This window comes from Microtus pennsylvanicus, chromosome 3, assembly GCF_037038515.1.
Source record: "Microtus pennsylvanicus isolate mMicPen1 chromosome 3, mMicPen1.hap1, whole genome shotgun sequence".
Taxonomy (NCBI): Eukaryota; Metazoa; Chordata; class Mammalia; order Rodentia; family Cricetidae; genus Microtus; species Microtus pennsylvanicus.
In genome coordinates this window covers 125,190,609-125,208,493 of record NC_134581.1, presented here as the reverse complement: position 1 = coordinate 125,208,493, position 17,885 = coordinate 125,190,609, and the positions used below count along the sequence as shown (strand labels likewise).

The 17,885-nt window shown below is 41.7% G+C and overlaps 1 protein-coding gene across 3 annotated transcripts in view; it reads right to left on the bottom strand.

The window, feature by feature from the left end:
• Positions 1-51: 51 nt before the first annotated feature.
• Positions 52-17,885, bottom strand: part of Plag1 (PLAG1 zinc finger) — a 43,722-nt gene continuing 25,888 nt past the window's right edge. For 2 of the 3 annotated variants that reach the window (XM_075967035.1, XM_075967036.1), the window contains 3 exons: positions 10,543-10,641; positions 6,587-6,945; positions 52-6,073 (listed from right to left, as the gene is read on the bottom strand). In XM_075967035.1, the coding sequence (XP_075823150.1) occupies positions 4,816-6,073; positions 6,587-6,828 (1,500 nt within the window). In that variant the 5' untranslated portion in view covers positions 6,829-6,945; positions 10,543-10,641 and the 3' untranslated portion in view covers positions 52-4,815. The remainder of the gene's footprint in view (positions 6,074-6,586; positions 6,946-10,542; positions 10,642-17,885) is intronic. The other variant, XM_075967037.1, reaches the window with a different exon arrangement.

The window sequence follows — 17,885 nt, the reverse complement described above, 5'->3', positions numbered from 1 at the left end:
GCGAAGCTGCCGTACAGAAGTCACACACACACACCAGGATGACCTTTGTCTATATTTTATACAAATACAACAGTAGTTTGTGAATACATTTTAAGTACATGATATACACGATAAGCCACTTGATTTTCCAATATCACAGAATAGCAATTTAAAATGCAATAAAAATATACAAAATTCAGTCTGGAATGCAGATTTTTTTTATTTCTATTTGACTCAAAACTTTACCATTAGAGCATTTTTAGAGTACTAGTCCAAACACTTTTTTCATTAGCTAAAAATACAATTTCAGCAGTCAGCTTATGTTCAGGCATGATGCAATCCATTTTCTTAATGGACTCCCAGTTTTTGTTAAATTCAAAGGGCTGTTAGTAACTTATAGTGTGTTCTTCACTCCACACCCTACGTCAAGCCCACTTTCCACTCTGAGTTACAGTCACCTTGTGGACAAAAGCTGGGTTTGTTCTGGTAACATTTGCACATCCACGATCTCCTTTTGCAAGCGCACATGAATACACTGTGGTGGTGTAAAAGTTTGTTAATGACAAATTAAGTCACAGTATAAAAATATATTGTACACCTTTACACCTATGTAGTCCTTTTCCTATGGATAAAAAAAATACAACTGAACGAGACAGAAGTTTGTAGCACCGTGAGAGTTGTGTCCCAAGTGACAGTAGCAGCATGATCCCATATAATGTTGAAGGAGGGTTTCTGAGAAGATAGACATTCATTCTGGTTCGTCTGTACCACTGAAGCTTATACAGAGAAGTCTGTGTCATCTATAGAGCTAGATAAGCTATCAAAAGACACTGCCTTCCATCCCCAGGGGCTGCTAACATTGGAGAAAGGCTTACTGGTGATCTGTGTGCTGTTACTAAGGCTGGTAGCGTTAGCTTGCATATAATCTCCGAGGAGCGCTCTGTGGCTACAATATGATTCAGGTATTCATGCAGGCCCACGTGATCAAGATACATCGTGTTGTGGACCTGGCTGCTGACAGCGTGTATAAAACAAAACAGACTCACCGAGGGACTCATTAGTCAGAAAAACCAGTCTGCCTTCACTAAGGACGAATACTCAACATTGAGAAGATCTCCTCCAATGTCACATGGATCTCAGTAGGCTAGAAGCAACTTGGGTGAACTGGTATCTTTTTTTTTTTTAACTTACTTACGGACTGGGAAGACAGTGTGCTTTGAGATACGTAAACCTTGTAAAAAAATAAACCATTGTAAAACCATATGAAAAGACACACACTGATTCTGTGCAATATAGCAAATCGATAAGAAAACACTGTAAAAATGTACCTGTTTAAAATACCATCTACCATTTTTTTTGTACACAAAGCATTACATATCAAAGGCCTACATATATATCATCTAATGGCACTTGAAACGAATATAATAAGTCTTAAAATAAAAGGCATAACCTATAGAAAGTTTCTGTAAAAGTTTAGGTTCATTTTGAAAGTGCTATATCTTGTAGTAATGTGAAGTATAGAGGTTGACCAAGCTCTATTTTTTTAATGGGCCTATATGTGTACTGCTCACTAGATGAACGATCCTGAAATATGTACTCTATAACATTCATTATTAGCTTAATAAAGCAATCAGCTCTGGCTCATGTTTCAGTCAGTATATGGTTTTAAAAAACCGTCACTGTCCAAATTAACACAATATATCACTATATTCCACAAATGGCTAAAAAAAAAAAAAGCACAAGCAACGAAGACGCAAAAACACACAGCTCGAAAGAAACGCTGACTGAAATAATAATAATAAAAAAAAAGTTGCACACAGAACGGTGCACAACCCACCAAGACAACTTAAGTCCTAGAAAACTGAGCGACGGAACAGGGTTTTAAATGAGAGCTTAACAGGGACCAATAACTACCAGGGTGGTATTAGTAAATATCAGTGGAGTATATTGCCTACGGCGCCTCGGTTCTCCCACCGCCGTGCTCCTGCAGCTGCTGATACAGTCTGCACGCACACGTGGGGGTCAAACTGATGAGGCTCGGTATCTTGTCTGAGCTCCAAACTCTACACTAAACTATTTTTCGTTAAGGTTAATCCCTTTTCTTTCAGCCAATCTAAGGCACTATCAGAAATGCCAAGGACGATGAATCCGGCCACTGGTGAATGAGAAACAGCATTGGCAAGAACTATCCCTAATCACGCCTACTTCAAATACGAACACAACAAGGGACAACATTTTCTGGGGGGCGGGGAGCCAATTCTGTGCCACATCCTTGTTAAAACATTGTGCAATTACATTACAAGCTGCCTGATCTTTAATAGAAAAAAATCTATCAAGAAAGGGTTTAGTGACCACTGCAGTCAATTAAAAAAACAAAACAAAACAAACAAACAAACAAAAAAAATCCAACCCAACTTGCTGGATTCCCTCTTACTTTGAAGTGTTCTTCAAGTCTGTGGGGGCAGCAATAGGCAGAGAGGTGTACATACGAAGAAAATGAAGACTCTACGTTTTAACACTGGTACCCTGGAAGATGTGTATTAGAGTTCTGTGCAGGGCAAGAATTAGGATAAAAATATATTTATATATATACAGATATGGCGCCTTTCCCATTTCAAAATGCTTTATTTCATATATCCTGGTACTCCCTTTTTTCAATTAGCAGTGAAATACAGCCCACAGAGGCCGACGTCTCAGGTCATTAGTGTGACTTTTTCTTACGCAAATTTGAGATAGAATAGGTTAGTGCTTTCGTATGTGGTGTCTGGGACCAACCTCTACATAAAAATAGGTTTTCTATTTACTTGTACTCTGTCACCAACTTTCTTTTCCTTTTTCCATGGTGAGTAAAGCAATATTGAACACTAATCATTCAACTAGAGCTTTAGGTAAGCGATCTGTTTCACAGAAACTAAGGAAGCCGCCTTGAAGCAGAGCAAAGAGCCCACGTGGAGAGTGAGCGCGCTCCCGACCACAGCTCAGGAGCAGCTTGAAGAGCTAAAAATGCATTTCCTTATTAACATATATAAATTTAATGCCTTTGGAACACTTTTTTAATAAAATGTAAATTTTCATAATAAAATTTAAATACATAAGTATAAAAACTATTGCTCCAGGGTGAAAACCGGGAGCGAGAGCCCTCCGGAGAGTGACTCTGAGTCTATGAAGTGCGCTAGACGTGTGTGTAACATACAGCAAAAGCCCCATCCATATGACATCTTACACTTCTCCTCGATTTACACTACTCCCAAGTATTTTAAATAATGCGTTATATTCAGCAATCTATACTCATGTTTAGAATTACTGGTAAACAATGCAATCTGCAGTGATAGTTGGCCCTAGGAAAGGGAACGGGTTTCCCCATACAGGGCTAATTGAGTGCTCAGAAATTCAGAAATATTTTTTTTCTTTTCTTTTCTTTTTTTTTTTTTAAGAGATACATACTCTTCTGTAAATTTTCCCCTACCCCTGCCCCAACAAAAGGGGTCTCAAAATAAGGAGTTAACAAGTGCTTAATAGATACAGCTTGTAGGCTGATGCCACGAGCAACCCTTAGGAAAATCTCCACAGCACCGCTGATCAGAGCCCTGGCTGGCATGAGGAAGCCATTACTACCGCGTCTGTGAGCACCATACCCTCGGTGCTTCCACACTCACTCGGTGTGTGCTTTATTTTCCTTGTTTCCTCTACAAACTCGGCTTATTGTGTAACACTCCTCCCACTCTCTAAGATGTGTCAAAAGTGGGGTTTTACTGTGTGGGTTGTGTAAGACGTCGTGGAGACTCCTCAGGTAGCGTTTTAATGTGTTTAAGTTCTCCATCCAACCACGGCGGGGCAAGGAGGACATACACTGCTGTTTTAGAAGTGATGGGATAGATAGGCTTTTACTCTGCCCCGAAAGAGTCCAGTTGTCAGCTCTGGCAACGGTGGGGATTCTCTAGACAAGTTCTGAGGTTTGGCTGTATGTTTGACATCCATCGTCCTGCCGAGGAGTCTACTCTGGGTTTCACTGACTACTGCCCCATAATGGCCCCAAGACTCTGGACTGACTACGGACAACATGCGACATTAAGAATGCTGGTACACTGAGGCCATCCTGGGTACGAAAGGCGAAAGACATGAAACAGGACATCTCTACCCTGCTCCTAAAGACTGATGCCACACACTGTTAACATAAAGAGAAGATGGTTGAGATGTGGCAAAACAGTGCCAACACAGAACACCCTGTGACCTCTCAAGGTTCCTTTTGGATACCGAAACTCTCTTCTCTCATTTTGTCAGACAACAGTCTTCAAAATACATTGATCTGAAATGATGGCATATTTAAGAAACCACTATAATCTCCCCAAGCTGGATTCTTGATTCCTTTAAAACACTTGATCATGAATCTATTTAGTGGCTAGCAAAACATGTAAAACACCTCAGCTATTCACACATGCTACATAAGATTTACATTGTATTGCATATTTGCAAAAAAAAATGAGCCAAATGTCCGATGCCCAATGCTATTAGACAAAAATGAAAATTTTAAAGTCTAATAGTAATTTGAACACAGGACCTGAAGAATTTAGTGATAATAATGGCGCTCCTATATGAAATAAAACTCTGAGACTATGACAACTGGCAGTAAATCGGGAGAAACAGCAAACATATTAAACAATGAACGGTTTCAAAGCTTACCGAAGAGGCTAGTTCCTATTATTTACTGGCTTCGTGAAACCTGATATTATACAAAAGCAGAAGTTTTTGTATTGTCTTAAAGTAGGCACTAAGATAAAAACTGTCAGCGAGGGCGGGACTACACGTGCTCCTCCCTCTCGAACCTGCCGCCAGGCCCTACTGGAAGGCCTGGTGGAAACGGGGCAGGGTGGTGCTGGAGCTCAGGCTGCTGGTGAACGCCGCCGAGAGCGAGTGCAGAGAACCGAGACCCACGGCGCTCGCAGGATCCTGGAGATCCTGTGTTTGGGCAGGCAGCTGAGAAACAGAAGAATGCGCTTCGTCTTGGGAATAGCTCATCCCGAGGCTCCCCACGGACAGAGGATTGTAAGGAGGGCCATTTAATGGTATAAAATTGAACAGCTGAGAAAAATCCAATGCTGGTGTGTTGAGGGGGTCACTGATGGAAATAGAGCTCTTTGACAGCGAGAGGTCCCCCGCACTGTCATCGAGGGACCCGCTCTGAGGATCTAACCCTAACTTAGATGACGATGCTTGAGAATCCTGGGAGGAAGAGGGCGCACCACTTTGTAACTCCATCAGGTAACTCTCAATTTCCCCTTTTAATGGCTGTTCTTTTTCAGGAATAGAGATTGCATATGAGGTAGAACTGAACGGGCATTTGAAAGCAAGATGGTGGGAGGGATGAACAGCATCCATATCTATGGGGCACGTCATTCCCAAAGGTAAGGTTGTGATCATTTGGTGAGCAGATCCGGAGCTCTGCATGGACTGAAATGGAGTGTTATAGAGGTTTAACTGCAAAGTGTTTGTGAATGGCTTGGACAAGAGTTCACTGGAAGGTAAGGACATCACCGGCAGGAGCTCATCTTTTATAGGCACAGACATGTTACAGGTGAAAGGGTCCAGGAAATCTACCGGTTCCGTTTTGACCTTGAGAAGCTCTTGGTTGTGACTCTTCTTCATGTGTCGAGTGAGGTGATCCTTCCGTCCGAATCTCTGGGCACAGTACTGGCAGAGGAAGTCCTTTCTCCCCGTGTGCACCACCATGTGTCTCCGGACGTCCTTCCGGGTGTAGAACCTGCGCTCGCAATGCTCGCACTGGTGCTTCTTCTCCTTCACGCCCCCAGAGGACTTGCCAGCGTGCGACTTCAGGTGCTCCAGGAGCACGCCCGTGCTTTCAAAAGTCTGCAAACACACCTTGCAGGTGAGGTCGCCGCTGGTGGCAGCGTGCAGGGCCAAGTGCCGCTTGAAGCCGAGCTTGGTGTTGTAGCTCTTGCCGCACTCCTCGCATTTGAAGGTCTCTTTGTTGGGGTCGTGGGTGTGGAGGTGATTCTTCAGGTGGTCTTTGCGGTGAAACATTTTCTCACAATAATTACACTTGTGGGTTTTCTCAGGAGAGTGAGTAGCCATGTGCCTTTAAACATAGATAGATTCTGTGAGTGAATATCTTAGCAAAAGGGTACATGCTCATTCTTCAAATGGGAAGCTAAACTATAAGGCTAGCTCACAGCTCTCTTAACGAGGGTCTCCCTGAGTAGCACACAGCACAGCACAGTCAACACACTGCAGAACCTGAGCCATCTACGTTGCCTCTTTAGTGCTGACTGCTTTTCAGTTCTCATTCAAAAGTAAACAAGCAAGACCGAACACATTCATGTAATGTCCACACCCTTTCCATGAAGAAATTTCTCTTTACACATAGAAATTCTACTCTCATTAAGCATTTTTACTTAAAAAAAAAATCCAAAGACACTACCACAGAAGTATGTAACTTAGAATATTTCAGGCTACCCAATGTCTAATCTACTTAACATTTCCTGTCTGCGAATGAGCTGAGAAATGTGTATACAGATACACACACTTACAACGGCTTCAGACGGCCAACACAAGAGAAAGCATAATCTGAAAGACAAATAGAGCGTAGTACCTTTGTAATTTGTACTTAGAAACAAAGGCCTTGGTGCAGTCTTGTTGTGTGCACTTGTAGGGCCTCTCTCCTGTGTGAGAGTAGGAGTGAACCTTTAATTTCTCAACACTGTTAAAGGCCTTGTCACACAGTTGGCAAGGGAAGTTTTTTCTTGGTTTGGTTTCACCACGCTTACGTTTCCCTGAAGGGGCTTTCTGGGTATCTCTTACTTCTGACAAATCACCAGGAATGACAGTGGCCATCGCAGCCTAAACCAGGCCTTCTTGTTGGACACCTGGGAACTGCCCAACTCCACTAAGTGATATAGCTTTAGGTGGCTTCTCAAGTTTCATGTGGTCGTAAAAGAAAGCAAAAAGGGACTGGAAAAAAAAATAAGAAACAACTAGTTTGTAACTAAACTCAATTAAAAAATTATTTGCTTTGTGATGCTTTTGAATTAAAAAAGAAACCATAAAATGGATTCAGCTGGTCCAATGTAATATCTGTAGGTTCCTTTGTATTTTCCAAAACAGATAGATATCAATGCATTGCTCAGAATGGACAGTTCATACATACCCTGAAATCGCACCTGACAAACGCTGGACTTAGCAGGACAGCAGTGAACTCACGAACTCTCAGAGTAGGGCCTAAAGGTTGCACCAGAAACTTCCCATCTTACAGCTGAACAGCCACTGCACTCTGTGCCCGCCATGCTGTGCACGTGGGTCACGCGGACACACACGCACTTAGAGCACCTGGCAAACCAGGGAGTCCACGGAAGAGGTGCGGGAAGCTGAGATCCCGTAGGAAGAGGTGGAAGCACCACTGAGTGCAAACTGACCCTTTGACCAGTGTTAGAATACTCCGAGGGGGCTTCTGAACAAGGGTGGAAGTGATTGATCTTCAGAACAAATATTCTTGAAATGGTAAAGCCTGTTGATACCACTTGAGGTGAACACTGCAGACCCTTGTCATCTGGGGAAGTAGGGTTAGTGTCCCTCAATTGTTTCTATGTCACAGAGAAGATTATTCTCACTGGGTGCACTAATGTTACTAATAAGCTGGAGCCATTAGGCCTCCCCAAGCTGAACAAATTAACTTTTGATACAACTGAACCTGAGTGTGGCACACCTGTTCAGAGTTCTCAACATCTGTGCAAAAACGCATCATCACAGAAGTGTTTCGCCCTGAGTTTCAATTCACTATCAGTGCTATGAGAAAGGACGAAGTATGTATCTTGAGCAACAAAGAGTATGTCGTTACTTTTAAACAAGATAAGTGAAACTAAACAGAAACCTCCATAGATAAGAAGTAGTTAATATAGTTAACTCTATTTCTCAGAGCAGGAAAATCAACTCCTCAAAGACTTTACTGCTATGTGAGTTAGATCAGTGGTTCTCAACCTCCCGAATGCCACCACCCTTTAATACAGTCCCTCATGTTGGAGTGACCCTCCAACTATAAAAGTACTTTGTTGCAACTTTATAACTACAATTTTGCTACTGTTATGAATCATGATGTAAACATTTGATATGTGACACAGGTGGGGTGAGAACCACTGAGTCAAATGTTCCCTCAAGGTTTCTTAAGGTAATTTAGAGGGGTTCTTCCAAGAGACCACAGAAGTGGTAGCAACTGTAATGCCTTTTAAAAGGATCTGACTACTAAATATAGTTAAATGAATTTGCCATCCTCTTATATATTTTAAAGAAAAAAAACAACTTCCTTATCTCACCTGTGTTTTGGTATACACATGCCTTTACACAATTTAGTGTGTTACACTCACTTTCATAGATTCCACTTAGATTTTTTTCAGGAATTCTAAACATCTACTTTTGGTAATACTTAAGTGCATGCCGTGTCTTTTTGTGCTTTAGCAGAGAGGCTGTCCCTAGTAGACTAAGCAGCAGTGAGCCATTATGACTGAAGCAGTACAGCATTCAGGCAAGCTGAGCACATACAGTTTCTTTTTGTAAGACAGATGCAGGCCTTTACATTGTTCTAAATATCAGGAAGCTCCTCTTGCAGTTTACAAATGATATTAATATGATGCAACGAGTATCACAATGCTGATGCAGCTGTTAGCTCTGACATCACACACTGATGCAGCTGTTAGCTCTGACATCATAGCACTGATGCAGCTGTTAGCTCTGACATCACACACTGATGCAGCTGTTAGCTCTGACATCATAGCACTGATGCAGCTGTTAGCTCTGACATCACACACTGATGCAGCTGTTAGCTCTGACATCATAGCATGGATGAGCTGTTAGCTCTGACATCACAGTACTGATGCAGCTGTTAGTTCTGACATCATATAACTCATACAGCTGTTAGCTCTGACATCATATAACTCATACAGCTGTTAGCTCTGACATCATAGCACTGTTGCAGCTGTTAGCTCTGACATCACAGTACTAATGCAGCTGTTAGCTCTGACATCACAGCACGGATGAGCTGTTAGCTCTGACATCACAGCACTAATGCAGCTGTTAGCTCTGACATCACAGCACTAATGCAGCTGTTAGCTCTGACATCACAGCACTAATGCAGCTGTTAGCTCTGACATCACAGCACTAATGCAGCTGTTAGCTCTGACATCACAGCACTAATGCAGCTGTTAGCTCTGACATCACAGCACTAATGCAGCTGTTAGCTCTGACATCACAGCACTAATGCAGCTGTTAGCTCTGACATCACAGCACTAATGCAGCTGTTAGCTCTGACATCACAGCACTAATGCAGCTGTTAGCTCTGACATCACAGCACTAATGCAGCTGTTAGCTCTGACATCACAGCACTAATGCAGCTGTTAGCTCTGACATCACAGCACTAATGCAGCTGTTAGCTCTGATATCACAGCACGGATGAGCTGTTAGCTCTGACATCACAGCACTAATGCAGCTGTTAGCTCTGACATCACAGCACTAATGCAGCTGTTAGCTCTGACATCATAGCACTGTTGCAGCTGTTAGCTCTGACATCACAGCACTAATGCAGCTGTTAGCTCTGATATCACAGCACGGATGAGCTGTTAGCTCTGACATCACAGCACTAATGCAGCTGTTAGCTCTGACATCACAGCACTAATGCAGCTGTTAGCTCTGACATCACAGCACTAATGCAGCTGTTAGCTCTGATATCACAGCACGGATGAGCTGTTAGCTCTGACATCACAGCACTAATGCAGCTGTTAGCTCTGACATCACAGCACTAATGCAGCTGTTAGCTCTGACATCACAGCAGTGATGAGCTGTTAGCTCTGGCTGTGGGTTTTCTGAAGCTCAAAGATTTGCTCTCTTCCTGTTACGAGCTCATTCAAAGGACAGATGTTTTGCCTCCCTCCATGTTAGGGGTAAGAGCTACTCTACAGATCAATAATGACAGTAAATTAGTATACAGCTTTAATTTTCATTGTGACCTCCTCACTTAATGCTTTCATAGACCTACTGAGACTCTGACCATGTCAATCATTTTCCAACTGCAGGATCAAAAGGGAATGCAAGGCATCTAAATAACTAGGTCTGAACACTGGTCATAATCACCACTGTAGCAACACAGCTGTGACGCTGAGGATTCCAGAAGAGAAAAGCAACTTTAATGCAACTCCTTCCTGACAAGACATTAAAAGGGCACCATAAAACAACATGCACGCATCTGATCATATTAAACCGGGGTACTCAATCTGAAGTAACGAATGGATGTTTCTGGATGTACATACTGAGCAATGAGGAAGTGCACTGATAGCAAATATTACACTTTTCTAAGACCAGCTGAAAATTTTCATGGCTGATAATGCTTTTATATTTTAATCCATTACAAAATTCAAATTACTTATCATAGGTACATTTAAAATTTCAGGATAAATATAAAGTTGTGAATGTAACATCAAATAAAAATTATATTCATAATATGTTTATCAACCAAATACTTTAAAGGCACATGCACATAACTAGTGATTTTTGTTCAATGTATACCTGATTAAGGATGGAAAAAGCCTCAGACTTTGATCTTAGCCAGTCCCATTAACTCTTCGTGGAAGAGAGCAGAATCCAGCCCTTCCCATTTTGGCCAATCTATGAAGAAGTAAAAACAGCATGGATTATAGTATAAGTGAAACTAGAGTGTGAAGGGCGGAAATAAAGCATGAACGAACTGCAATTCCATAGCGCATGCTATACTCCACTCTGCTGCTGGGCCGTGCATTAATCCCCACCAACTGCTTGCTTCGATTAGTTGTAAGCACACTTTACATGGCCAAATAAATGCACACATAAAAAGAAAAACAGCATTACCTAGAAAAAAAATGCCAATTTGTGATGCTGAATGATTCCCCACTTGTTAATAAAAAAGGAACCTAACCAAGGGAAATGGCTCTTAGAGTTACTGACCGCAAACAAAGCTGGCGAAGAGTCATTAGGCTTAATGTGGTGGAAGATACAAACTCAGTTTTCGTCAGGAGAATGCCTCTGGAAACCTCATCTCAGCATGGCTACCCACACTGCCTACACTTATAATGGGGGCTACTTGCAGAACTGCCAATTTAAACTGAAGAATGGGGTAAGGCTGGTTGGAATGTGGCAACCACTCTCTGTTCAGATTCCAGGTACATATGGGGACGTTAAATACAGCTTTGCTACAAGAGGCAGGTGTCAGAAAAAAGGCAATACTTGTTGCGTGAGACCACTGTTGAAAAGCCTGAAGATATCTTAAAGATGCCTGCTGGTAGCTAGGTCTTTAGCTGACTGATAGTATATATACAAACTGTCTTAATATTTACGATAAAAGAAAATGGCACAACAATGGTATAAAGTAAAAGAGATCTACAATTATTACAAAGAATACAAGGCAAACAGTGGTTAGTACGCTGTGATTATTTGTAATTAAGTACTCAGAAGTATTTAATTAGAAGAACTTGAGGGGTAATAAAAATCAAATACTTAAAAATCACTAACAAAAGGATTTGCCAATGACAGGTTCGCTTTAAAACTTTTCAAGTGTATAACAATCTAATAATATTTCTTAAAATCTTCACTTACTTTCAGAATTTTATGATATGTAAAATAATATAGAAAGAAAATATTTAATAGAGGACATTCAAGCATCGTTACAAAATTACTAAGTACATAGAAACCACATGTATTATTCACACCTTTTTAAAAAACTTTAGACAAATAAAGGTATTTTTAAAAGTCCAAGCAAAAGCCCCATTTTTATTAAGCATAGGACATGCATAAGTGGAAGAACATTAAAACTGCAAAACAGCAACATTAGTTTTGTCAATACTTACTTGCCCAGGGCACACACTGAATATTTGGTGTGGTAATTATGAACATAAAAGTTCATTTTATGTGCTATTACCTGAATAATGTAAATACTTTATAAAGAGTATTTTAATTTTTGGCCTTTCCTTGCAGTCATTGACCAAGATGGCTGCATCTACCCCCACTGCTAGTGAACTACATGCTGTCTGTGGTCAAGACAGGATTTAGGTGCCAACTCCTATCTCATCTCCATTCTACTGTGATCTGTGATAGGGCAGGTTAGCAAGACAACCTGCATGTGGAGAAATCCTGACATTACACTTAGAGCCCAGAAGGAGGTCAGTGCTATCATTATTCTATAAGAACTGCCAAAAAAAAAAAAATTCCAAAAGGAAGTAGTAACTAAGGAAAAAGTTTAAAAGCAATTTGCAAGGTAAATTTTTAAATAATTTAATTAATCATTAAAATAATTAGCAATACTGAGTGCATGATTTGGGTAGAATTCTAAAACCAAAGTTGACTAGCAAATAACAAATCTGTATTTTTTGTTATAAATCTTACTGTCTTCTAAAGACGTCACACTCTACCTATGCTGAGCTGTGCAGGGCATTTCATAACAGAAAGGCCTTAGTGGCTAAGGATTTCAGACAGTCCACAAACAGAACTGTCTACAAATTACCCCCGCTATATAGCTTATATCCAGAAATAAAATTGCAAATAAAGCCACCATGTTAATTTAGTTTATCTTAAAATGTAACTCCTAAATTAATTTCTCTAAATTTTACCCTACTTTGAATTTTTATTAGTTGCCAAATAATTTCAAAGAACTATTCATTATTTCCCTAAACAAAGGAAATCAGGAGTTGATTAGATTTGGACAGAATAAATATAAAAAATAAACACAGCTTATATTTATGTACTCCTAACTAAAATGCTAACTACACTTATCTGTGTATTCTGAGTCCAGCAGGGGTGGTGGGGATGGGGGTGGTGGTATCATCACCCAACAAACATACATTCATGCTTCCCTTTTCTAGTTAAATACTTTATCAAAGATCGGTTCCATCATTTAAGTGCTGGAATCCCTCTGTGCCTTTGTCTGAGGGATTGTAGAAGGTGGGGAGCACATACACCCACGCTATGCTGCCCTACAGTGACTTCAGAACACGCCCAGCCCTGCTGATTCCACCTCCACCCTACTCCGCAGGTTTCTGCTTTAGATAGCAGCGGTACCTGAGGGAAAGAGTCTATGCTTGGGCACGGAAGTTCATCTTCTTACGTTTTGTTTTATTTTGAGGAAATAGTGGCTCATGAAGAAAAATAACAAGCAAACAAATTGCACATCAGGAGGATTTACTGAAATTGATTTCTATGAGATGTTGAAACAGTTTTTGTATTTTGAATCCCACAGTTCTGAGAGTTGCTTTGTCAACAGTTATAAAGCCTGAGCCACACTTACCTGCACTGATAATGTTTTCATTTTAAAAAGCCAAAGAGATTTTGCTAAGAATCACCAAAGCTTTGCTCCCACTTATACGAATCATAACAAACCACTGGCTCACAATTCAGAAAGATGTCAACATGTGCTTAAAACACTTTCCGTAGAGAATGAACGGGGTGGATCACAGAAGGAAACTTAGCAGCGATAATACTTTATATGTATGATAAAATAGCAAAATGTTGAAGAACGGGAGATGAACTAGATTACATAACTGAACTCAACTTTGAAGGAGGCATACCATATATTTGGAGCACTGCTTTAAAACATCATTAATCCTATCTAACTTGGGAGTTCTCGGCAGTCAGCTCTCCGTCTACAGAGTCCCTTGCGAGAGAAGAATAAAAACTACATTGAATTACAAAACTTAAGAAAGGGTAACGAGGTGAGCATGATCAAAATGCATTCTATACACATATTAAACTGTCAAAAAATGAAGATTAAAAAGAAGACAAATGCAAAAATCAAACGAACAAAAAAGACCTTCAGAGAATGAGCAATCAACTGTAGGCAGCGCGGGGCAGGGTCAGGCCAGTTTTATTCACTGCTGTTTCCCATAAATGACAGTAAAGTAACTGTTGAATGAACAAGAAAGATTAAAACGGTAAGTGCTTACCACTAACATAACGACCTGCAGGCTTGCTCATCATAGCAGACAGAAGACAGCAAATACATATTCCAGTCCAAGATAATACTAGCACTTATAATAACTTAAAACCTGGTTGAAATATTCACCTTTTCCAGCATGCTCTAGTGGATGAGATCCTTATGGAATTAGCTAGCATGAGCAGAGAACATCAATCCAGCCCCACTCCTAATAAAAATTCCTAGAGTGAAAACATGCCTGGTACCTGTGCTACCTGGCCTGAAGCAGAAAGACGGCGAGATGCTCAGGTGGAGTGGACTATCTCTACAGGGGACAGAGGAGCAGCAAGCCCACGGGGAAGCAGTGAGCACAGCCAAGATGTGTACTTAACTCACCTGAATTTCGGGTCATCAAGAACTCAGCAATGAGACTTGAGCAAAATCACATTACTTACTTTTAACTACATTAGATGTCAGTCAATTAATCATACAGTTAAGGATGCCTTTTGAAAATTTTCTACATTTGATTTTTTTCTATTTGTTTTGAGTAATTTGTTTTACGACAATCTTTTTCAACTTTACCACAAAATTAGCCCTAATCATATCTAGACGCATCCTAAATTTAATATAAAGCAAAAACTTAGAGAGGCGAAGGAAATGGCTTATTTTTTGTTTTTAAGGACAGGGAGGGCAATGTCCACAGATTTCAAACTTGGCACCCCAGAGTTCCCAGAAACTCCACCACTACTCTTCTTTCTAGAGAGTCACACAGAACAGCAGACACCCAGGAACACGGGAAAGTCAAGCAAATGTGCTTTTAAATTCACAAATACGTGCCCTGGTTATTTATTATGGAGGAGAAGGGCCAGCGAGTTAAAGCGGATGAATGGGCGGTGACTCAGGAGACAGCATGCATGTCTTACGTGTACGGGAGATCTCTGTGACTGCACATCTTTATGAAATGGAAACCAGGACACGGAACATGCCAGGCATGTCTCACTTGGTGTAGGAACATTAGTTCTTGCACGGAGGAAACAAAAGATAAATCGCAGAAGAGGAAGTGAGGAGGGCGAGCAGGAGGGGCAGCTGATCGCGATTAGAACAATGCAAAGTAAGAAGGTTTAATCAATACTAGTAGCTGTTTTTGGAGGATTTTCTGGGCTTCTAAAAATGCACAAACATCTCCATATTTGCCATGCAGCTACACTAGGAAGGCGGTTGCCCATGAGTCACGTTCCTGAGTTCGTTTTCACTACCACAAACTGCATGTTTTGCTGGGGTGGGTGCTGATGAACACAGCGATGTCCTGAACCACTTGGAGTATGTCTTCTAGGATGAGTAGTTACCTAATGCAATTCAAATTACAGAATCCAGGTTTCATGTCTGGATTCTCAGGCACGCATAGCAAATCTGCAGATAAGCTCAGGAAAAGGTGGTGATCAGATGGAACGGAAGAAAAGTGCTAAGTAAAATCTTAGTTATAAAAACGTACATGAAGCCAGGCAGTGGTGGCGCACACCTTTAATCCCAGCACTCTGGAGGCAGAGGCAGGCGGAGCTCTGTGAGTTTGAGGCCAGCCTGGTCTACAAAGTGAGTTTAGAACAGGCTCCAAAGCTACAGAGAAACCCTGTCTTGAAATAAACAAAACAAAACAAAAATGTGAGAAATCACTTTCAAGCTATCAAAGTAGCGCACACTGTAAATGTAGGCCGTGCAGCGTGAGGAGGGATAAACGCTACCCAAGCTGCATGCTGAGGCTCAAGGAACAAAAAAATGCATGGCCACAGAACCTAGTCCTCACGAAAGGCCCTGCCCCTGCTACTAGTCTGTGCACACTGTGCTACATCGTGCGACTGTCAAGGTTAAAATCACATCTAGAAACAGAACTTCTCTTTAATCCCACATCTCCAAGATGACCAGGATTAGGCTAGGCAACATCATCAAGAGACCTAGCCAGTGTCCTGCCGTGCTGTGGTCATCTGATAAACTTTATTCATTTGGGGTTTTGTGTGACAGGGTTTCTCGAACTCAGAGACCCGCCTGCCTCTGCCTCCCGAGTGCTGGGATTAAAAGCGTGTGCCACCACTGCCTGGCTCTATCTGATAAATATTTGTTGAGAAGAGCCGCAGTCCCTGGTAAGCGATCGCAAGAAGCAGAGCAGGCAGGGAAGCATGTTGTGAGCTCTGGAAACATCAGCCAGCTGCAAAGCATGACCAGAGAAAACCTAAGGCAGTGAAATGGTTAGTGTGCTCTGACAGAGGGGTGAGCGGGATGTGTCCAGGATGGCTGGAGGCCACTGGGGAGCCTTACTGCTTCTGCACCCCAGCAGGTGGCCCCAGAAGACAGGAGTGCAAGCAGGGGCCTCAGGCACATGCTATTCAGACCAGGCAGGCTGGGAACTAAACGGTGGACATCCCAGAAACTGTCCTTGTTCACACGCTCTGCCCCCGTACCCATAAGCACATGTGCCCTGTGCTGATCACAATGCATCGTCTGGAAATGACGAGAGTCTTATGCAAAGAAAAATCATTTCAAGCGGAATTCTAAAGCCTTTAAAGAGAATATTCTATATGTGAGGTTAAGAATGAGGATGCCACTGTAAATATCAAAGGGAAAAAAAATCAACTGATCACAATACAAGAAAGTCAAAAAAGGTAAGCTTTGTATAAACAGTGTGGTTGAGAAAAAGTAAGTATTTTTCCTTTCTCTAGCTACTAAAAATAGCTCCACAGTAACAGAACTCAGAATAACACAATTGTAAAAGGAGGACATGAGGTGGGAGGGATGTGATTCAAAGTCCTAGGGGGAACTGGAACTGGGGTGATGGGTGGGTCTGGTACATTATGTACATGTACAAAATTTTCAAACATAAATAAAACTAAAAGTCCCTATCATTATCAATGAAAATTCCATCATTAATAACAGTTTAAAAGATAATCCCACAGGGGCTGGAGAGATGGCTCAGAGGTTAAGAACATTGCCTGCTCTTCCCAAGGTCCTGAGTTCAATTCCCAGTAACCACATGGGGGCTCACAACCATCTGTAATGGAGTCTGGTGCCCTCTTCTAGCCTGCAGGCATACACACAGAATATTGTATAAATAATAAATAAAGAAATAAATAAAAAAGATAATCCCACAAAATCAAAACAATCATTAACACTTTTATTAAAAATATCTGCAGTGCCAGCACTTGGGAGGCAGAGGCAGGTGGATCTCTGTGAGTTCGAGACCAGCCTGGTCTACAGAGCTAGTTCCAGGATAGGCTCCAAAACCACAGAGAAACCCTGTCTTGAAAAACCAAAAACAAAAACAAAAAAAACCCAAAAAAAACTGCAGTGTAGAGATGACTAAAATTTTATGCTAACTCAAGCTTAAGTGTTTATTCTCCATAGAATGCTGTTGGTATTAAGATTAGTTTATGACCCTTTAATTGGACGGTTAGTTCTTGTCATGTTTCTGAGAGGTTCTGTTTAGTTCTCAGTCCAAGGCCTAGTTTCTCGGGGCAGGGGGAGGGGAGGGCATTGGCCATAGATGACCAGCTTAGGAGTTTGAATCCACTGAGTAACCACTTTTTCCTTTTCCAGGCTCCTTTTCCTGAAGTCATGGGGTCTGAGACTCTGAACTCCAGTCTTGGGCTTAAGGTCCCACTGACAGACTTACCTGGCTCAAATCCAGTTGTGCTCGGGTTCCCAATATCGCTATACCTCGATTCTGTGCCGCTGAGTTATAACTACAGTTGGGGAATCTAGATGCGTTCGTGTGTCCTCTTCCCGGCAGTGGTGGGAAGCTGCTCGGGTCCCACTGGGCTCTGCACTCTGGCATCAGCCCCGTTCTGGAGAGCCTACCTAACACCTAATGTGCATCTCCTCCTGCACACAGCTTGTAAGAGCTCCTCAGCAGACGGGACACACAGTGGTTCTGGGGCGTAGTTTACCCCTCTGTGGGCTCTCTGAGAGGAGACACAAACAGGCT